Here is a 23,488-nt window from a genome sequence, read left to right as displayed (position 1 = left end):
AAGATACAAACTCTCCAAATTTCACAAGAAGTCAGGGGCCCAGACTCATTTCCCCGTAAGCAGCAAGTGATTTCACCAGCACCAGTTTCAAGACCAGACAGCTTGAAGCAATATCCTTGAACAAGCTACACATCTAGATACTGTATCTCTAAAAACAAACAAACCAACCAAAAACCAAACCAAAACACACACACCCCACACCCCAACAACAAAAAACCAAACCCAAACATCCAGGATACAACTGAGTAGGGGCTTAACAAAGGTTCTCGCTCCACCGAATCATAGTAAGCAATCCAACGCATGGTAGGCCGCACCAGAACTACACTTTTATACCAGAACAACAAAACCAACACCACCACATACAACCACAGGCCCCAGAAAAATGGGCTATAAATGTTGCCAGGAAAAAGGTGATGTTGTTATGCATAAAAGTTTAAGACTCTCACCAAATTTCTTATCATGTGAAATGTTCACTTAAAAGCTCTTTCCTTGAGGCAAACCAACTGATCTACTACTTGCTCCCCACTCTTTAGCTTTGGATGCAACATGGCTAAACCAGCAACTCTTTAGAAATCTTCACAATAAATCCCATTATACTGTATTCTCATATCTAAATGAAAAGCCCTATTATACATAAGCCTAAAGAAAAAAGCCCTATATATATGTGTAGTCATCAAAGAACATCCAAATAATGCAATTTTACCTTTAATCAAACACCCGTGACTTAGTAATAAGTAAGTCAGAAGTAACATTCTGCTGCTGTTGAAGACTTAAAACATTGAATGGATACATTCAAATTGATGCCACTTTTGCTTTTCCTACTTGGAAACATCTATGAAAATTGGCTATTTTTACTAATGTCTCATGGTAGACAGTTCATACCCAGAATTACTTTGAGTCTGACTGAACCATGTAATATCAGTCAACATACAAAAAGTGCATTTAGCCAAGCAAATGTATTGGCTAAATGAAAATTAACTAGAGATGAAAGCATACATTCATTTCAAGTTATGTATTATAAATTGCAGTAATTAATATTGCACTTCAACTGAGTCTTGGACTAAACAGGATTAGAATTCATCTTTGGTGAATTGGAATTCATCTTTTTACTCTGTTTTGATACTTAAGATTTACCATTTAGTATCTTTTCCTACTGAATGCATAGAACAGATTTTAAAAGACTGATCATCAGGATTAAGGAGGGCTGAACACCAACTTCAAAGGCAAAAATTGCTTCAGCTTCTGCTAAGATTTTGACTCTCTCCTCCCTTAAGTTTACTATAAATGATGAGATAGTGTGGCTACAAATCCTAAGAGATGACGTAAATAGCTCAGACCATCAACATCCCCTATCCTGTATGTAAATTCAAATTCATCCTCACAGTATCATCATAACGTTTAGTGAACTCAACTCCAAATGAATTATAAACATACTTGTTCTATTATTTTAATAGAATCAGCAAAAATTAATTTTAAATTCTAAAAAAAAAAATTGTACTATCTAGCAGATCAACTGAAACTTTACAAAGTAAGTTTGGTTCTGTTAAAATGAAAACAGACAAAACAAAAAATGATTGTATTTTTTTTAAGTCATTAATGCCTTTAAGGGACTTAAGGCAGCTTAGCACTGGACAGCAGGAAGTATCAACCGCACCAAGAAGCACTGTTAAGCCACACTCCAGAATTTTCTGAAGGCATATGAAATAGGCAGCAGGACCTTATCTACATGGTATTTTCTGAAGAAATCTTCACACACACACACACTTCCACATAACCCCAGTACTTCAGAGACATGATTTGAAAGTAAAACATGTTATGTTTAGGAGGATGACTTCCTCCCAAATTATGACTTTTGTAATAGAGCTTGGAAGTATCACCTGTCAATCAAGAAACCCACGACACATTTTGGTAATGGCTAGACAAAACTCCTGACAAGTTAGGCCAGCTGCGTTTTGCAATTCTGTAAGTGGTAGGACACCTCATTTTATAAAATACAGAGACTGAAATAGGTACTTGCACTACAATCCTCATTTAGTTATCAAAGTAAAAAAAAAAAAACAAAAACCAAAAAAAAAAACCAACCCAAAACACCGTATAATTGCATTACCTAAGTTTAGCAGTTTTTCTTGTTGTCAAAACAAACCCAATAACATACCAATACACAAATCCAAATCTACAGCCAACAAATCAGAATAAGGTCTCCCTCTCAAAACCATGCCACACTGTTTTAAATCTCAATTATGTAATTCTTAGAGACAGGAATATCACCTGCAACAGAACAGTTTTAAGAGATTAGTATGAGGATGCGAGTGGTCTATACTATGAAGGAAAAAAAGACAGAGCTGTGAAATAATATTTCCAAAAAGAAAGTCGACTTAGTAACCCTCTCATCACAGAAGAAACCTGAACCTTTTCCATCTTGTCTTCAGGAGCTTACTCAAAGTAGTCTAGTTACTATAAAAGCTACATTCATTATTATAAAACTTTAACAATGTTCAAAACAGACTGAATTACTCCACGATAAGAAAAAAGACAGAGGTGACAACCTTTAATAAAACATGCGGAACCACAACACTTCTGATATAATGTTATCTTAGTAACGATAAAGTCAAGTAAAAGGCATTGATTTATCAAACCTCAGATGCTGAAGGGTAGCTATCAAAATTGCAGGAACTATGTATACACTCTTAAGTCTATACAGTTGATATATACTTGTTTTACAACCTTTAGTAAAGAAAAAATCTTTTAAGCTTTACTCACCTGACATATTTTCCCTTTTCCTTCGTTGCAACAGCACTGCCCTTTCTTTATCTAAACTCCTGAAATTAAAAAATAAATTTTATTCCATTCTTCACACTTATGCATCAATACATCGAAGTATTAAAACAGACCTTTTCACAGTTACCATCTTCCATTCACTATTACAGAACAAACAGTAGACTAGCTGAATGTTTGGGTACTTAGAAAAGCATCAGTTGTGCACTGTTCCATTCCACTGAAAGGCAAAGCACATTTAAGTATCCAAATCACTTGAAAACATAATGAAACTTGATAGCTCAGAAGATTGACAGCTCGTCCACGGATTACAGGTAAGCAGGCATTAAACAATTTTTCTGCAGATTCTTCAAAACAATTGTCACAATACAATACAAAACAAAATATTCTGCGACAAGAAGGTCCAAATATTTCTCAGAAATAAAAGAATCATTTATTGGTAATTAAAATGTTCTGAACACGCATGTCTTTTATTCACTGCTTAATTAACAAATCTGCAACGTTAAGTAACAGGTAGCATTTTATACTCTACATCACAGACAACTCTGATGACAGTCAGGTATAATGTACCTACCACACAGTCAGAACAAAACGCCCTCCTTGTCATGTCATATGACTTCCGAGTTTGAGGAGGGGCATACAAATACTCATTCCAGAGCATTAAATCCTCAAAGTGAGCACTGCAGCGTATTGGAATGGGGCCATAAAAACAAAAGCCACTGAGAAATACTGGTGGGGCAATTGACCTGAAAACACTGCTGTTAAGGGTTCTCAACATAGGACAGCCATGAAATGAAATATGGAATGGACTGTCTATGTATCAGACAGCCTGAGAAAGGATCCAGGAATAACTGCTATTTTGATAAGTGTTTCAAGGGTTTATCCCTGCCGCCTAGTGAGGTGAAACAGTGACTACTGTGAATAAGGGAATGGAGACTGCTAAGATCATCTGCATCAGAAATGTAGCTCCTTTAACTAGAATAGTCAAGATTATGCTACATAGTCTGTGTTTTATCTGTTGGCTGTGCCAGTACCTCCTCATTTTATATTCTCTACTCATTCTAGTTATTTAGAGTTCAAATTGAACTACTCACCTTGGTTGACAACGTTCACACAGGTATATGTCAGGAATATGCTGCCTATCAATCCCCATGCAGTCAATGTGCTGCCAGACACTTAAAAAAAAAAAAAAACAACAAAAAAACACCTTTTAAAGTACAATTCTTAAAATTGTGTGCATAATATGTACACAGAGAGAGAGACAGAGCCTTTTTTTTTTTCCATCATGATCTTTACTCAGATTGAATACTGCCTAAAACTAGAGCTCAATCACTGTCTTCGCCACCACTCTGCTAGCTGATTTTCTATTCCACTGATCACTGTAATTCCAATCTTGTGGCTGTCTCCCGGTGTCTCTCTGCTTCTTTAGACTCATTTTCCCTCTTGGAAATTTTTCTCTAACACTGGAAATAAAAAATGGTAAATTATCACAACAGAGAACAAGATAGAGACAAATACCCTCAGCAATAAGACTTATGGTTTACGTAGTAACAAGAGTTTTGTTTTTAAACAAAAGGATTCAATTTCCTTTTAGAAATATATATAATATTTTTATTTTTCTATATAAATATATATGTATATATGTTTTCATTTACTTATATGTTTTAATAGAACATATAAATACATGTTTTTATACACACACCCCACGACTGGTAGCACTGTTGTGCAGCATAGGAAGAGCTTCAACTGCTTCCCAGTCAGGGAAGAGAGGCAGCTTGCTAGACTGAAGGCTAACCTAGGACAGTAGTTTATGCTCACATACACATTGCTATAAGGAACTGGGACACAAAAATCATTATCATCTTCCCACTTATAGATCTATCACAAGTCTCTCCAACTTCTCACAGAGAATCTCTTCTTCAAAAGAAGCAGACTCTACCTAACTGGTGACTGCCTACAGCTCCACTGCTGAAAGAACATCTAAATACATTTCAAAGTAAGGGAAAAGGTTGTCAGAATCAAGGATCATAAAAAATTAACAACAAGCTTGTTACATAAGCAGACAGAAGAGTGGAGCTCAACTCAATGTTTTAATTAGCCATAACAATCATTTTAGAAATACAAAATGATCTAATAAATTCAGCACCGTTCATTAAGTGTACTGAATGTAAAAAATACAGGCCAATACTGAGTAAATCCAGAAACATGAGATTTGTCTTCTCTTGTTAAGTGTATCACCTCTAAAAATTTCTAAGCTTGTTTTTCCAAGCCCAAGTATTTAATAGCACCCGCTGATCTTACTATGGTCAAGTAGGTGGCTTAAGCATGAACACAGAAGTTTAAACATTTAACTTCAGCTTCTCCATTAAGTAAGTTACTCCAGTAAGAGTTCTTTTCAGAAAGATCATGCACAAAGAAACCAATATTCAAGAAGTTTCTTTCAGATTATTTGGCATCCTGCAAGCTACCTGATTTACATATACATAATTTACCAAGATGCTTTATTACTCAGTACATGCAGATTAAGAACCAATCCCTAGGTCTTTATTTCACCATACTAACAAATAACTTGGACAAAATACCAAAATACCTTTTTAGAAGGGAAAAAGATATACCCTAATTAAGCAACAACGCACAAGTAAAGGCATGAACAAAATAATATAAGTAGTCAAGACAGACTGGAATAAAGTATAAAATTCTCACTGGCCTTAACCAACCACCTTGCCTATTAGAAAGCCATACAACCTTCAAACACTGTTTTCATGGAAGGAAATTTCCTATGACACAACCTAATTAAAACACCATTTAGTTACACTTACTTTCAGTGCCACTTTAAGCAATTTTTACCTTTTTAATTATTTTAATATTCATTACCTGCATTTGTCACAACAGATCATATATCCATCATCATGTGTAAAGCCACAAATGCATCTGGTAATATCAGTTCCATAGCTTCCATCCTCTGACGTACTGATGGTAGTAGCACTGGAGGTTTCATCGAAGTTGGGAGTGGTAAATATGCCTACTTCATTCTTGCTTATAAGCACTGATGGAGGAGGAGAAGCTGGAGGTGTTGGAGGAGGCCGAGCACCATAGTTATGGTCCTAGATTTTTGTTGAAAGACAAGTTATAGCTCTTAAATATTCATACACTGATGGTTATTTAAGCCAAAGAATTCACTTTGTAAAGAACTTCAGAAACTTCATATTTTTTAGTAATAGTTTAAAATTTTGTTTCTGTCACTGCACATTCTTTTCTCCCTTCTCAAATATGTTTTACATATAAGTGCACTATGTTCAGTATTCTGCTTCTAATCAACCATCTTTAGTCAACTTACCCAACTCCCAGTAAGATATAAAAACGTAAGCATGAATCAAGAGTTTTTCCAGTTAAGAACAGCAGATGATATAAAATCTATTTTATACAGAATACTTAGCATGAAACTTACTGCATAGGGCAAACCAATGTAACTGTGTGAATGCGAGCTGCTGGTATACAACTGGTGCGGATAACTGTTCGATTTTTCAACTACCACAGGGCTAGCTTCTACAGATTCTGGTCTGCAAGGCAAAAGACAGAAGAAGAATAAAGGCAATTAATATGTAATTTATATTAATAAGTTACAGGTACTTGTTGCACACCTTCTAATTAACTGTCTGCTGATCCTGTTTAAAGAAGTGGGGGGGACGGACGGGGGACAAATCCCCCCCACCCCCCCCCGAAAAAAACCAAAAGGAAACCCAACCGTCTTTCATTTAAAATGAAGCTTCCAGAGTGGCAGAGAATTTATGCCTCTACTGTAGGGTTACAAAATTTTTCCCCAAAAAAGTGCATGCTGAATCACATGACATAACCTGCAAATCTGGGACAGAAAAGCATGTTACAGACTTTGTCAGGGAGGCATCAGTCTGTATGCCCAAGTCCATAGAGCTGTAATAGAAGCTTCAGAAAGGACTTCCGCTTAATTATGGCAGAAGACAGAAGCAGTAATTCAGAGAGTTGCAAACCGATAAAGCCCTGCACTACCACCAATCCTACTCAATTCTGCAATGACATCTAGTGGTGGCATTAGTGCACCACCTGCAACCATCCATACGAACCGGTACTCAAGGCAGCAGAGCACTGTTTCTACAAACAGGAATTCTAAGTAGGGCAAATCTATCTAAAAAAGGCAGTTTATCGATTTATCTTTAAATAGAAAAAAAAATTACAGAAATTTGCGAGAGAAGGTTCTGTAGTGAAAGGCAGTGCCTTCTTTAATATACAAACTATGGTTTATACACACTAAACCACAACATGAAGGAGAAAGATAGATAAAGGAATACTAAAATAGGAAGATCTTTTTGAGCACGAGAAATACCTTCTTTACCTTTCCTCAGAATTTACATTCATGTGTGCACGCAAGTATTATATATACACTCTCATGTAGCTTTTTTGTTGCACCATGATTCAATCACACTAGGACAAACTTCAAACAAACCCAGAGTTACCTGAAGTTTTAAGGTTTTTTGTTTTGTTGGGGTTTTTTTTGCATTGAAAGGACAGGCAAAATATCAGTATCTAAAACTGAAGTGGCTTTTGACTTGCATCACAAATCAAGCCTCGTTCACTTTTCTAACTTCAGTTTTATTATGTGTGAAGTCTATTTCCCATCACAAGTATCTTAATTCCTTGAACTGATTTTTTTAAATAAAGTTGGTATTTCTGAATCTTAAGTTAAAAGGTATCAGTGTTTTTTCTTAGACAGTAAGATATTAAATAGAGGCTCTTTTGTTATACCATGAAGTGATACTAGTTTGATTTAAAAGGACACCAGCAACTTAGATTTGTTGGCAACATTTTTCTAAGAACATAATTAATCATTAGCTTTCTGAAAACAACATGCAGTATTTTTAAGTCTACTTGAAAGTGTCCTACTAATGTTTTTGGTGGCCCATTTCTTCTTATTAGCTTTTCCCCATGTGAGGTTACTACACAATGAAATTGTTTAAAAAGGAACATTAGTTAAAAACACTACTGGGTGAAGACTTTAGCTTCTAGAGTCCAAAGACGAACACATCCTTTTTTAAACATTTATGTCTGTAACAGTCACCAGCTGCATTTTTTTAGGGTGAGCAAACATATGTGTGCACAAATCATTGGAAGTACTAACATCAGAAATACAACTTCTGACTAGCATGAGACAAAAAACAATTCTGACAACACTTGCCCTTCATTACCGCATAAACCCAGAAAAAACCTCATTTACTCTCTTACACCACTTCTGAACTTGAAAACGTTGTTCAGAGTTTCTTGGAATCATCTTCTAGAAGCAGCTCAGAATTTGCCAGGTTCATCAAAGCCATGAAAAAATCAGACAAAACTTGGAAAAGCTGTGCCTTTTCAACAGATTTGCCTTTACCTATTTACTGACATAATGCATTTGTGCAGTAATCATATACCATTAATGTCATCCAGTTAACTCTTCTAATGATCTAGCCAATCAAAATGTCAATGAATGAGGCATTCACTATCCATCCATCATGGCTAGGACAGAAATTAACTTACCTTTCTCCAGTTCAAGAGGGCCTTGACAACTGTATTGCTTCTACTGCTATTCTGCAAGACTTACTGAATGGGACAAGCAGTAGCACAGTTACTCTTAGCCACTATGCGTTCAATGCTCAACCTAGGTCTTGTTTGCTTCAGTATATGGAAAATACTCAAGTTTTCAGAGCCGGAAGACTCACTGATATGGGGGGTGGGAAATTCAGGTACAACCCATCCTTCAGCAATGCCACAATTAATTTAGGAAAGTTTCCTTCATTAAAAATAAATATTACCATGACCTAAATACCAGCTACTTCAACATGGGAGCATTCAGTGAAAGATACCAGAATGGCAATGTCCTAAAAAGAGCGGTCATGCGTATTTAATCAACTGACTACAAGAATTAAAAAGGTATTCTAAATCTCTTGCAAAGTACGAGGCAAGACAATACAGGCTACTCCCTAAATCCATTTCTACCTACTCTAGCAATTTATAAACCACTTAAGAGAACCAAGTTTAATATTTAGAGGTGTAACAGTTGTGGGAAGCAAAAGCACTAAGTTTCCAAAAACAAAATACAGAAAACAAATGCATTTATCCCCAACTGTTTTAATACTCAAAACAGATTCAGAGTACAGGCTTAAAAAGGAAAAAGCACAGCTTTACGTGAGCAAGGAAAGCCAGAAAAAGGGTGGGAGAAAATTCAGTGAGACACAAAAGCAATTAAATCTCCGTATTAAAAAAGTTTTAATGCAAAGTTAGAGCAGAATCAGCTTTCAGCAAAGCTTTTTTCAAATGCTTATCCATCAGGGGGGCCACAGATATTTCTTTAAATTATAACAGATGCTCACCAGAACTTTGAATGTAACTCTTACTGTTCCATTTATCCATTCAAATAGACTGGGGTGGGCAACAGTGTGGAGGAGACTAGGAAATATGGAAAGGAAGTGGTGGAGCACTCAACTGAAGCTAGAAATTAATCATCATAGGTTTCCTTTACAGTCAATAGAAAAGTGATATTCACCCCATAAACAGTACAGAATGAGTATCATCTCTCCACAGAACTACATACTACCTTCTAACTTTGGCAGACAGGTCTACCAACACTTTAATATGCCCTTCACCAAATTCCTTGTTGCCACTATTCTGTCCACCACGTGCATGACCCTGACCTTAAACAGAAAACACACCCTCTATACTATCATTTGTCCAAAGGTCAAGGCCTTCTTCTCAAATAGGCATCTTGGAATTTGAGAGTTTTGTGAAGGAATGCCTCTTGGTAAAATATGTAGTTGTACAGCCAACTAAAGCATGCGGTACCACTTAATTTAAAAATCAATTTAAAAAAATTTTTTTTTGCTCAAGTAGCAAGGCACTAACTACTGTATTACAGACACCCACCCTTATCTCACCATTGGCATTCTTATGGGCATCCCAAAAATCAAGTTTTCAGGAAGAAAAGGGGTAAGCATTCAGATCTGAAAGAACACTGTGAGGTTTTCCTTGCTTGTGTTTTTGAACATAAGCCAGTTCTGTAACAGATTGAGGTACTAAACTTGTCAGTCTTGTAAGCATACCATATTTTCCAGCTTCACCTCAAACTATTACAGCCTTAGTGTCTAAGGGAGGTATTCATGGTATTTTTAGTTTTCATCAAAACTGAAATGCTTGTATTACAATATAGTATATTTGAAGTTAGACCAAAATCCTGATATTATGCCCTAAAATAAACAAATATTACCACAATAAACTGACCATGACATTTTGCTAAATTGTCATATATATTTGTTAAGTGTTGCAGTTAGCAATTCAAAACTGTGCAAAATATTCACAAGGAACAAAATAAAAAGCACCACAAAAAAAGCTTCCCCCATGCTCTTGGTCTGCAATGATTTAAGACACTCCTGTAACTTGAAAACAAGAACATAGTTTTTTCTCAAATGAATAAAAAAAGCAAAGATACCCATATTTTTAAAACCCGTCAAATATTTTTCATTCTGCAAGTGAAACAACTCTCATATTCTGGGTCATTTCCTACTATTCATATTCAAAAGTACAATGCAAACTGAAAAATTCTGCATGTTGCCAGCAGATGGCATTAGTGAGAAATTAAATAAGCAACACACAAGATCAGATCACAAAAACTCAATCCCTACAAGCTTATAGTTAACCTGTATTAAGGGAATCAATTATCAACCATTCTAAGCAATAGCCAATTCATCTTTAAGAAATCCCACCTCCCCCACCCCAACCCTTTTAAATACTGTTTTGTTTCTGACCCTGTAATTAAGAAAAGGGGGGGAGTGTTTTTTGACTAACACCCAATATACAATCAGTCTCAGAATTTAGGGCTACCAATCACTTCTATAAAAATGTAGCTATTCGAATGGGAAAGAAAATCTCACTAAAAATAAAATTTTCAAAGGCAGGTGGGTATCCAAGCTTTAGGCTATGAAAACTCTAGCTAATAGTACCTTCCTGAAAACATTTGTCAAAACTCCAAATGAAACCTCTTGCTTCCAAGCATGCTTCAGCAGCATCAATCTGCCATATACCAGTTTGATAGGTCTAATTTTCAAGAGTTCAGGTCTGTCTTCCCTTTGCACCAGCACACCTCAGCAGTATCTGGCTGAACGTCAGCTCAGACAAAGAAACGTAAAATATTTTTTATGAAAAACAGTATTTTCTATTTCAAAACACTTCATCTAACCAAACACATCTGATGGGCTTCACTACCTAGACAACAAAGAACTGAGTACTACTTCCCTACCACAGGGTAGGTTCTGCTACGTAAGCATCTCATAGCAGGCCCTACAAGTATAGGCTGGCCCGATACCATCTGTAGGGAAACAGCAAGCTTCCCATTGTCCTAAAATACTTTAAGAAAAAAAAAAAAAAAATTTAAAAAATCCCTATTTCAACAACAGTTATAGAAGGGTAGGTTTTCATTTATTTAAGACTACAACAATGTTCATAATCTTTTCTCCTGGGTATTGAACTCAATACAATGATCCATATACTGTGGTTGTTAGGTTCATTATATAGGCCTTCACTCTAAAAAACACAGACAGGTATTAAAAAAAAAAACAGGTGAGCAGTACCATCCATGGCATTTCCCAATGTGTAGCTTATGCTCATGCTCTAACCTAGACTAATGGTCCCTTAAGTCAGGAAGCGCATTCTAAACCTTCAAAAGCGGCTGGCTCTGCTTACTATTACAAGGTCTTTAACAGTAAGAAGTCATACATACTCATCTTTAGTAAGCCTTTTACAAACAAAGGCAAACTATATGTGTTCTGACTACTATGGCACTATGAAGATCAATCCACCACTGGAGAGCCCACTTAGGTACAAGTAAGATAAGAGACAGACTATTTCACCCAATTTTTAAGACGTTCAAACCTTTTAGTAAGAGTTATTCTCCACATAGCTATTCGCTACAATTACTAAAATACTATGTGAAACTATGTAATCACGTGAACTATCCATCTTTTTGATAGGCTTATCCCTTAGTTTGACACATAGGGAAAAATCTCTCAGAACTAAGAGATTGCACTAAGCTAGAAGTTTTTTCCTGGGCTCCTTCTACGTAATTAAGTTTGCCATTCCCCCATTCTTGTGTTTGTTCACACTTCAGCAACTGATGAAGCAATACCAGACCTGTCAGTCACAGTGAAGAAATTCCAACTCCTCCCTTTCAGGAAAACCCCAGAACTTGGTCAAAGACAATCTATGACCGCTATCAATACAATCTATATCCAACACGCTATTCTCTGGAAGAAAATGTACAAAACCCATGTAAATCACATAGATGGTGACAGAAAAGGTTTACAACTGTATAAGCAGGTAGGTTAGGGACACACCTTTGTGTCACACTTCTTTTGACAGTGGCATGGCTTTTAAATAAGCTTAAGCCAATCATGTAGCTACACGTTTTTCAGCCTAAGTATGGCAGGGATGACAAGAATTAATCTAATTGGTAACAGTCACTTAACATCCGAAGAAAAGCAGTTCCTAACTGGGTCGCTGTGCCACAGTATCAAGCAAATAACACACTGTGAACTCTATCTTGTTTATATTGACAACTGTATATATTTATTTTAATTTCAGCATGGCATGCTGCATCTGCAAGGAATGTCAGCAACCTTGGGAACCATGACCATCTCTAAACATAAAAGAAAACCACAGGAAAATATAATGAAAAGAGCTGTGAGTGGGTCACTCAAGTTAAAAAATTTTCTGCACCAAGGAAACTAGTGTTCATGATATGAGAGTTTAACAAAACAACTTTAAAAATTTAATGTGACAAAAAGCTTCAAATTGCAAATTCTTGGTTTTCTTCAGATAAATGGTGCAGAGTTAGAATACCCTCATATATAACTGAAAGCACAGAAAATAAACTTCCCTTTAAAAAGCTGTTCAAGAGTTCTGCTCACAGTGTGTAACATTTTCAATGTTTGGAAGGAAAGCCACTTGCTTCTTAAACAGAGTAACATTACTTAGCACACACTCTCAAGCAAAGACTGCGTGTAAGCTATTTAAATTCATGTTATTTATTCAATGCACCTGTTAAATGAAGGACCACTTTATGAAATTTATTTTTGATTTATGAAAGATTTCAAGCATATATGTAAAGTAAGTCTAATCCATTGTTTCAATATCTAAAACAAGCAAATGGATTTTTGTGGTAACCAAAGATAGGGAAAGTCTTTAACGTTGCTACAGAAAGGCTCAGAGGAAGGCAAAGAGTAACAGCACCTCAAGTGGTTAAAAAAACAAACCAAAACCCAATTTGATATAAATGATGAATTTAACATTTTTTGTTAGATCTAAGAAATTAACTGGGGTTTTTTTCCATATGTATATGCAAAGAAGTATACAAGATTCACTGTGGCTTATACAAACTCTCTTGATCTTTAAAGTTTAGTACCTTTTGACACCCATCTCTTCCCAAAAAACTCACCCGTCATGTATTCTACTAATGCAAAAGCAACAGAAAAAAACCAGAGGAAAAAAAAAAATCCAGATACTATTCTGAAATATACAGAGCTCAACAGGATGATATACCTATGTACACTGGTAAAAGTTGAAAGACCACCTTGGTCTTTCACCTCTCAAAGAACCAAGTTGTCCAAAACGCTATTTCTCCTCTCATAACATTCAATAGCCAGGTCGATACTACACACATGGAAAGATGTTAGTTTGACAGCAAAAATCTCCAGTCAGAGATCAACAAGACCTGTACTCTAGCCTATTGATACTCTACAGATTCAGACACCACTAAAGGGAAAAAAAAAAAAAAAAAAAAAAAAAAAAGGCACCAAACAAAACACCAAACACAAAACCACACACCAAAACACGCCCACGGCCCCCCCAAAACCCCACAAACACACACCCCCCCCCCCCCAAAAAACCCCAAAGCAAGCCCCTGCCCCAAACCCCAGAAATTCACTATGCTTATTTCATGCAAAGGAAGAGTTTCTTGAATTCAGGATTTCACTGGCTCTTTGTAATCCTTTATACACAGTTACTAACTGAAATGAATAATTAACAAGTGAATTTCTACTAGCTTTTCAATACAAAATAACTTTGTGAAGACATGGTATGAGACAATTAAGACAGGCCTTCAACTTTCATAAAGGCACACCCTTATCTAATTAGTGCCACTTTCTTGCAATTTACCACACCAAATGAATTTACCTAAAATGGGAAATCAAAACTATTTTTTTACATATAGTTAAAAGGAAACAGAAATGACAAAATATTTTAAGCATGAAAAGCAAACCAGGCAGCATCTGTATTTCTCAGTCTGATAAGCAAGAAAAATATGCATCTGTAGAACAGTTTAGCTTCTCTCCTTTGCTCTCCCTGAAGATGAAAAAACTCACTTAAGAATAAAGTGACAGTTATTAATTTCAATTAAATTAATATTAATTAAAAATTCAATAAAACTAAGGAGACTCCCAAGTCCTCTCCAACTGAATTCAAAAAGTACTCACTAGGGAAAAAATAATAAAAACAAAAAGATAAGAAAACTTACAAATTATGTTCACATACTTACTCTGAGCCTGCAGCCATTTCCAAATAAGAAGTATCTGCTGTGTCAACCCCCAATGGGATCACTATGCTCATGACGTTCGTTTCTGATAAATTCGATTACTACGGAGTCCTATGCATTGGTATCCAAAACACTGGGGCATGCCAGCCACAGTGCTCATTGCAAACATCTAAGTGCATCCACAAACCCTGTTAAAAAAAAAAAACAACAAACAAAACAAGAAAAAGCAGAAGACAGAGTCAATTCATTTTAAAACCAGGCAATTTTACATCATGTATTTAAAAAAAAACAAAACACCAAACCACTTTTATCTGTCACAATGATTTCATTTTTTTATTTTACACAAGCAAAAGGAAAACAATCTTCTTTAAAGAAGTTGTTAACTTCAAATACACTTATTTTAAGACTGTGATGATCTTAAGGCCTGAACTTAAAAATATTACAAACCCACAAAAATATTACCATTGAAATTGATGATTAAAAAAAAAAAACTCATCACATTCAGTGAAGTGACAAAGAATCACTTTATGGCAAACTTACTGAATGTGAAGTACATCTGCTTACTGCTCTGCGTTGTCAGAGCCCAGCTGCTGTATCTTTCAATAGAAACCTGGTTACAGAATTTTTCAAGTATTTCTTAGAGAGCATTGTTCACTTCTGCTTTGCACTTTAAAAAAAAAAAAACAACCAACTTTCAATGTCCACTATACAAACTAAGGATGTCAAAAGAAACAATGTCATAACTTCCATTCAGTATTTTTTTTAAACCAAAATCATTCTAATGATTCACAATAATGATATGAAACAATTTCCATCTCATTGTAATAGATCACCATCAGAAGATATTATACCCATCAGGTGTCACTTTCCGAAGTGATTTTTTTAAAGTAGTAAACTAAAAAGAGTCAGTAGTAGTTTTTAATTGTAGAGAAAAGCTACAATCTGCTTGACTCGCACAAGTGAATACAACAATCCTATCTGTATGCCAGTTACTACTAGTCTCCCACTCCTCTTACCAAGTAGGGCAGAACACCCAACCAAGTACATGAGAGGAGATGTACATAGCACCTCAGCTATCTCTATTCACAGATTAGTAAACTAATGCATTTTTATAGCCTGATATAGACAAGGTTTTCCACAAGTGACTAGGTAATTGAAGCAAAATGCCCCCATCTTCAATGCTTGCATAATCAGTAATTGCAAACTCCTTCCAAAATGTCAAAATTGCAAGGACATAGACCACTTTGCAATGAAGCACATACAGTGCCAAATAAATACACTTCTCCCATCTGACAAAATGTAGTATCTTACTTGAAGTCTACAAAAGCCCAACAGTTTTGAGATCAACGTATTTTAAACACGCTCATCCTTGCCAAACACTAGATTGCCAAGAAACAACTAAAAAGCCTCCAGTGAAAAATGGTGTACTTATAAAAAGGACTTCAGAAAAAGCATTGTGGACTTAAATCTGAATTTGCTCCTTTTATTGATAAAGTTGGTATCTTCAGGATGAGGAAGTGGCATCTATGGGGCTTCTCTAAGGTATGAACTGGCACCAAGTCTTCATCTAACTTCTTCAATTTTCTCTCACTACTGAAGTCTGGCAATTAACATCAAACATCTTGGCATGCTCTTAAGCGCCTAAACCTTCTACAGTTCATTTTCCCACTAGACAGCAGAAGTTGTGTTTTGGTCACATTACACGAGGCACAAAATACAATGCACTGGAAAGCAATCAGGCCAACTAGCTGTTGGGATATCTTGTTTTCCTCATTTAAACACTGAGCATTTTCTTATCACATACCACAAACGTCAAACTGTATCACTAGCTGTGCATAAAATTAAGGAAAACACAATGTTTTCAAGAATAAACAGCAAGAAAAACCTGTTAAACCAAAAGCAGGTATAGAATATTTTTAGTAGATGGCACAGGAGAAACCCCAAGCCCCTCTTACAGTTTAAGTGAGCACTCATTCTGCCACCATATAGTTTACTCATAGGGTAGAACCTTGAATGGCCTCATCTACAACTTACAGGAAACATCAGCTTACCATTTAGTTCTCCTCTTCTGAAAAAGTAAAAAATTTGTATTAATTTCTACCCAATAACTGAAAAGAAACCATCAACTTTTTTAGTCCAAGTAAATCAGCTATCACAGGTTAAAGGGTTCTTCCACTAGCAACCACCACCTATGCTAACAAATCATTAGCATAATAGAGATTTTATTTTATGCTTGTTACTAGATAATTCTAAAGAACAGTTTTACTGTGTTTCAAAGTAGGTCTAAAAGACATACTGGACACAACTGCCTGGGAACAAGGTCCTCACTTAGACAGAAGTTTCTCGCACTTAAAATTGCTTTTGGTGGTGGTATGGTTTTTCTTAACTGAATTTTCTTTAAACACTTCTGACCAGGTAGAAAAAATGGGCGGGACACTAATGGAAGTGAAGAACCTGCCTTAGCAGCCTCACAGGCTATAACATCTGCAAACTTACATAGAACTGAGGTTAACCAATTATCATATATTCAAGTGACCTTCATTGTGAACACAGGAAGAAAAGATGTGGTTACCAAATCTGAGAATCAAGTGAAATTTGGGCCTTTTTTTTTTTTTAAAACAATGCAGAAAAAGAAGGGAGCTATGTATATGTTTTTAGAGCTATGTATATAGAGAAAACTGATTTGCTAACGCATGGCCCAATTAATGCCATCATCTCTGACCAAGCAAATACATCATGACTCTTGTAAGAAAAAAAAAAAAGGTGGGGAGGAAACAGAGCCAAGATAGAACTTCTTACCCTACTGCAAGCTATTGAAATACGTCTTTAAGCCTTAGTCAGAATTCACTCAAAAAGAGATTAATCTATACTGAATAAAATCACAGACTTGAGGAACTCATATTTATTTTGCCAAACAGCATTAAACAGAAGTTGTTTCATCTAAAAGGAAGCAGAATATGATTGTAATACTACCTCATTATTTTTTTACCACCTTAAGATTTCAGGTCTTCACCACGCACACACGCACAGAACCCTCCAATGCTTTTCCTCTGCCTATAGTTAAGCATGGAAGAATGGAGGCAGTCACTGGCTCACAATACCTACACAGCCAAGTTAATTCAAACAAACATAGCTCATTATTTATGAGTAGCCATCCTCAATAAATTCCTGTGACAGGGGCTGGGGGAGACCGAGGATAAATTCACTATGTGCCCACTTATTAACAGAACTGTGACCTTACAGGCCATCCAGTGATGAACATTACAGTGATGTCAGATTTGGGATGAAGGCAAGTATTTTCTGTCATGTCATAATCAGAAGTATTGTCATGACACACTAAAATATTTCCAGTATTTTTATTGGATTATACTACAAAAATTGGAAAGTTCAGAACAGAAAATAATGTAACCACTGGGGAACTTTCTTCCCTATCCATCTTAAAAGTGATTGCTTATCCTTTGAAGCTTGATATTTTAGATGAGTCATAAAATACTATCTGCTATCATAACATGGAACCTTCCAATTTCTTCAAGTACCCATCTATTTCAAATCATTATTCTTTCAGAACTCTGACAATCTGTCACCCACGGCCTTCTAAAGAAACTGTTTTCATAGGTGCATTTCATTTAAATAACTGGCCAGGAAAAGTGGAAAGAAGGGTGCTAGAGAAGAAGCCTTCCTACAATCCAAGCAGATTATACACAACTTACTGTTTAAGAAAAATCTTTCTTCAAGCAGTACATGAATTTGAAAGTTAGAAAGACCACACTGTTAATTGTCCAGTTAATTTCAGGGTCTTATAGTTAAAAGGCACTATATAAAAACTGCTGGTCTAAAGTTCAATGATCAGCTCTTTATTGGCAAAGTAGCTCATCTACCATACCTACATCTCAACAGCAGAAGACCTGCAATTTTGTTAGGGCCCACTCTATTCTTCTAGTGATAACACACTGTAAAAGCTTTGAAAGAGTTTTGGCCATTTCTTAGATTCATCGGATTTTCTTCATTATCACCCCACCACCACAGCTTTATTATATGAAAACACATTCCTTATTTGAAGAAATTTTGCTTTAATTTAATTGCAGTTAAGAAGTTTACCTTGCCCTAATAATACAATTTTCATCTTAAAAAAACAAAAAACTTTTTGTTCAATCTGGTTAAAATATTTATCTTGCACAAGATCAACCTCCTGCAAGAAACTTCTCACACTTTACCATTCGACCACATTGGTTTACATTTTCTATGGCAGTTCTTTTTCTCTCTAGAGAATACACAGGAGCTTTTTGACTTAACAGCCATATCAAGTCTAAAATATTTGAGGCCTCACCATACTTCTCATGATCCACTTTGTTTATGATACCAGAACTATTTTTTTTTAAATGAATTGTGCTCTAACAACATAAGTATAACAGCACAATACATCCCAAATTATTAATCTGTGTGGCTTTGTACAGAGAACATCATTTATGCATTAAACAACAGAAAATAACTTACATATTATCCCTGAGGTATTCCACTTACACAACATTATTCTGTGGTCTAACGAAGACCACATGTTTCCTTTCTGCCATGTCCTTCTAAGATCAAGCATGTGACAGCAGAAGAAAAAACTTAGCTTTTCCACTGGTACACAAAGGAGGAAAAAACCACAAATATAGAGGGCTCAACTCTTGAATCAGAAGGTAAATGGGTAATCTCTTGACATTACATCAGTATTTTTAAACCTAATCCTACAGGGTCCAAACATTCAAAACAAAATCCAGTTGCTATGATCAGATGTTGGCAGAAAGGAACTCCAGGCCCACTTTATCAGCATGTCTTTTTTCCCTCCTTGCACTTGCTTCTTGTAGGACCATCAAAAGCTCTATAGAACAGTTTCAGGAAACAAGCAGATGATAGATCACCTAGACAGAAAGTACACTTGAAAAATAAGAACTTGAAGTCTAGCCAAACTGTCCAGATGACTCCAACAAGGTTTCATAATCCCAGCTATCAATCATCCTCTAAGTGTCAAGAGTCCAGAAAAATTCTTCCATGGCATTTTCCATATAAGTTTCCTTTTGTTTCTTTTCTCTGTTTTTTTTCCTAAGAAGGTAGGAAAAGTATTTTTTTAAAAACATTTAACTACTTTTACTTGCATGTTCTTTTATAAATTCAGAAACTGAGTTCCCAGTACTTACATTCAAACAGAAAGTAACAATAAAAATCTGATCAGAAAACTCTGTTTTACCTTTACTTTTGCTAATCATGAAGCATATTCTTCAAGCCAGAAGAAACCAAACAGTACTTGCTGTACTGGGAAGGGTATAACTCACATGGTTATATGCTACATTGGTAGCTCACCTCTGCAAGACATTTAACCTTTTTTAAGAAGGGAGAGGGAAGAGGGATAGGACTAAGAAGCCTGCTAGAACATACGCTGTATGTGTAAGAATACTAAAGCTCCCATCTGGGTTCACAGATGCAAAACTTTTCATAAAAATCAAAGGCAAGAGGTAGTGGCAGCACCAGTAACAACTTTTTTGCCTTTATGATAAAAAATCCTGAAGAGAAATTAATATATCAAGTTAATATCCCACACTTATCGTAACAATGTGTTTTTTTTCTTTTGGTTTGGGTTTATTTTTAATCCACATTTACCCTAACACTACAAAAACCAAAAAAGAAAAAAAATTAATGAAATCTGGTTTTGTTATTCTTCTTAGTACATCTGACAGCTTTTTACACAGACAATGTCACTGTTCCTTGCCTTTCTTTCCCCATAAATCAATTTCCAGTTTTTATTGTCACATGATAGATACTAAAGACAAAAAGCATTTAAAAGTGAAAAAAAAAAAATGCACTATAAAAGTTAGGAATAGAATTCAAAGCAAGGCGCAATACAACATTTGTTTCCTAATTTATAAAGGGACATCAGTGAAATCATGAATTAATCTTACAAATAAATTATTTCTTAGGTCAAATCTAAGAATCTTCCATGTACACAAAACACTACACTAATTTTAGCAAGTTGATCGCTACATCAGTTCAAGTTTCTCACATCACTAGGCACTACAAAAATAGAGTCTTTTGTTCCTGTTTTTATGACTTCAATATACACCTGAAGTTCTTCAGTAATTTTTTCTAGCAATTGCCTCTATCAGTCAACACCCCTCCACAATTACAAGATTAAAAAAAAAAAAAAAAAAGTAGTTACACAGTTTAGATGTTTCAAGACTTGGGGATTTCATCACAGAATGCCTCCGCAGAAAATTACTAGGGCTTCCCTAAATGCAGAGCAGAAGTTTAAGGGAGAAAAATCTAACTATGATTAGATTAGCCTATAATTAGGCGGAGTATTTCATGAGATGAATCAGTGCTGGTTTTAGATAAGTAATTATTTAGATTTTATACTGTGGTGGGTTGACCCTTGCTGGAGGCCAGGTGCCCACCAAAGCCGTTCTATCACTCCCCTCCTCAGCTGGACAGGGGAGAGAAAATATAACAAAGGGCTCATGGGTCAAGGTAAGGACAGGGAGAGATCACCCAACCAATTACCATCACAGGCAAAACAGACTCAACTTTGACAACAAATTAAGTTAATTTTCCCTATCAACCACAGTAGGGTAATGAGAAATAAAACCAAATCTCAGAACACCTTCCCCCCACCCCTCCCTTCTTCCCAGGCACAGCTTCACTCCCAGATTCTCTACCTACCCCCCCTCAGTGGCGCAGGGGGATGGGGAACGGAGGTTAAGATCATCACACATTGTTTCTGCCGCTTCATCCTCTTCAGGGGCAGGACTCATCACGCTCTTTCCCTGCTCCAGCGTGGGGTCCTTCCCACATGGAACAGTCCTCCATGAATTTCTCCAGCATGAGTCCTTCCCACGGGCTGCAGTTCTTCACGAACTGCTCCAGTATGGGTCCCTTCCATGGGCTGCAGTCCTTCAAGCACAGACTGCTCCAGCGTGGGTCCCTCATGGGGTCCCAAGTCCTGCCAGCAAACCTGCCCCAGCATGGGCTCCTCTTTCCACGGGGCTACAGGTCCTGCCAGGAGCCTGCTCCAGCACGGGCTTCCCACGGGGTCACAGCCTCCTTCGGGCATCCACCTGCTCCAGCATGGGTCCTCCATGGGCTGCAGGGGGACAGCCTGCCTCATCATGGTGTTCCCCATGGGCTGCAGGGGAATCTCTGCTCCAGTGCCTGGAGCACCTCCTCCCCCTCCTTCTTCACCAACCTTGGTGACTACAGGGCTGTTTCTCTTACATGGCCTTACTCCTCTCTCCAGCTGCAGTTTCCGTGCTTGCCGCAACTTTTTTCCCTTCTTAAATACATTATCCCAGAGGCGCTATCACCATCACTGATGGGCTCAGCCTCGGCCAGCAGCGGGTCCATCTTGGAGCTGGCTGGCCTTGGCTCCATGGGACACAGGGGAAGCTTCTAGCAACTTCTCACAGAAGCCGCCCCTGTAACTCCCCCACTACCAAAACCTTGCCACACAAACCCAATACATATACTGATGCATGCACCTTTACCTCAAAGTCCTTAACTAATGTCAGTGCAGAAAGATTAGTATACCAACCAAATTCCCATCTCTATACTGCGTCTGCTCTGCATCTCCACAAGGTCTATATACAGAACATACATAACTAGAGGGAAAAAAAATTTAATCAAAACCTTCTAACCTATCTACATATGCCAACTGTCTTTCCTTAGAAGCAAAATTATGTAACTTTAAATACATATTACAAAATATGTAGACGGTGAAAGTGATAATTTACCCATATTTAGTGAATTGAATAACTGAAATGTCTGAGAATAATTATCACTCCTGAACATATGAAAAGTTATAGCCTGTGTTCACCAACCTACGGGGAAATGGGCAGTTCACCCCATGTTTAAGCAGAGCTTATTTCCTGATCACAAGTACAGAAGAGGCTCTCTTTTTCTAAACTAAGAGTACTGGTAAATCCATTGCCTCATACCCTTTAAATACAGGCAAAATATTAGTAACAATTTCCTGGAGCAGTATTTAAGTATCAGAATACACACAGTATACATAAAGATTCATTTTTAAGAGATGTGTACAAATCTAAGGGAATTAACTTGAGGCTTACTGGAACAAACAGATCAAATCGTTGAAACAAAGTGATCTGTACAGTCAATTTACCACTCATGCATGGGCCAAGGAAGAAGAGGAAGGGTATAGAAGAGTTATCAGATTTACAGATAAAAACAATTCAGATGTAAAATACACGAACTCGTTGCAGGAGTCTCGAGTCAAGCAAGACCTTTCAGTTCAACCAGCACATGATGCTAACTTGGTTGTAACTTCAAGTCTATTTGAATGTAAAAGCAATCTACCTGTACTAATACAGCACTAAGCCCAAACCAAAACTCCAACTTCCATTTGCTCCCAGTAGAAAATTCATGTTACTGGGGGTCCAGGTTGGCTCCAGAATCACACAGGATCACTCTGAAACTAACTACAGTTTCCCATCTCAACAGGGTCTTTTGGGCAAGATCCACAGACTTCCAAAATTGTACTACTGCTTTCAGACCTCTGCTGACTCCTGCTGATCTTGGTATTAATTGTTTATACAAGTCATCTCAGGTAATAGATATAGATGACCAAAAGGTAGTATTCTGTTTGTTTTTCTTAGCACGCCAGGAAAAATAGTCCACAAGGTGTGCTGGTGCCCTCCTTCCCCTTAAAAATGCTTTCTTTATAAGGGGAGATGGATAAAAAAAATATTTGAAGCCCTGGTACTCAATATAGCACACAGGAACACAGTTATGTACCTTAAAATTGAGACACACCAAATCAAGCCTACTACATACCCTGGAAAAAGGCAAAAACAGAATTTAGAGGACAAACACTTAAACATCTTCTATGCATAAGTTGCCTTTTATTGAGCATGCAATCTAAACTTTTTCCTCTTCCCTCCCCCCGATTACATCATATGTGTACACATGTTTTGCAATCATTAGCAAAAGCAATTCTTGTCATTCCTTCCTTGAGATTTACAGGCCAACAGTTTTAACCTGTGGTCATGGGAACCACCCTTCCCACAAAGAAATCCACAAGAACAGAACTAAGAAAAGGTGATACACCTATACCCTAGCACAACCTATACAGGAGAA

The 23,488-nt window shown here is 36.7% G+C and overlaps 1 protein-coding gene across 1 annotated transcript in view; it reads right to left on the bottom strand.

Moving 5' to 3' along the window:
- The window catches only part of KMT2E (lysine methyltransferase 2E (inactive)), a 66,741-nt gene that overhangs the window by 33,218 nt on the left and 10,035 nt on the right, over positions 1-23,488 (bottom strand). The window contains 5 exon segments of the mRNA XM_030013303.2: positions 2,761-2,819; positions 3,870-3,950; positions 5,650-5,879; positions 6,224-6,335; positions 14,366-14,550. Of these exon segments, the coding sequence (XP_029869163.1) occupies positions 2,761-2,819; positions 3,870-3,950; positions 5,650-5,879; positions 6,224-6,335; positions 14,366-14,436 (553 nt within the window). The 5' untranslated portion in view covers positions 14,437-14,550.

The sequence above is a fragment of the Aquila chrysaetos genome, chromosome 5, assembly GCF_900496995.4.
Source record: "Aquila chrysaetos chrysaetos chromosome 5, bAquChr1.4, whole genome shotgun sequence".
Taxonomy (NCBI): Eukaryota; Metazoa; Chordata; class Aves; order Accipitriformes; family Accipitridae; genus Aquila; species Aquila chrysaetos.
Note: the sequence above shows the minus strand (reverse complement) of the source record. Positions and strands in the feature narration are given on the sequence as shown.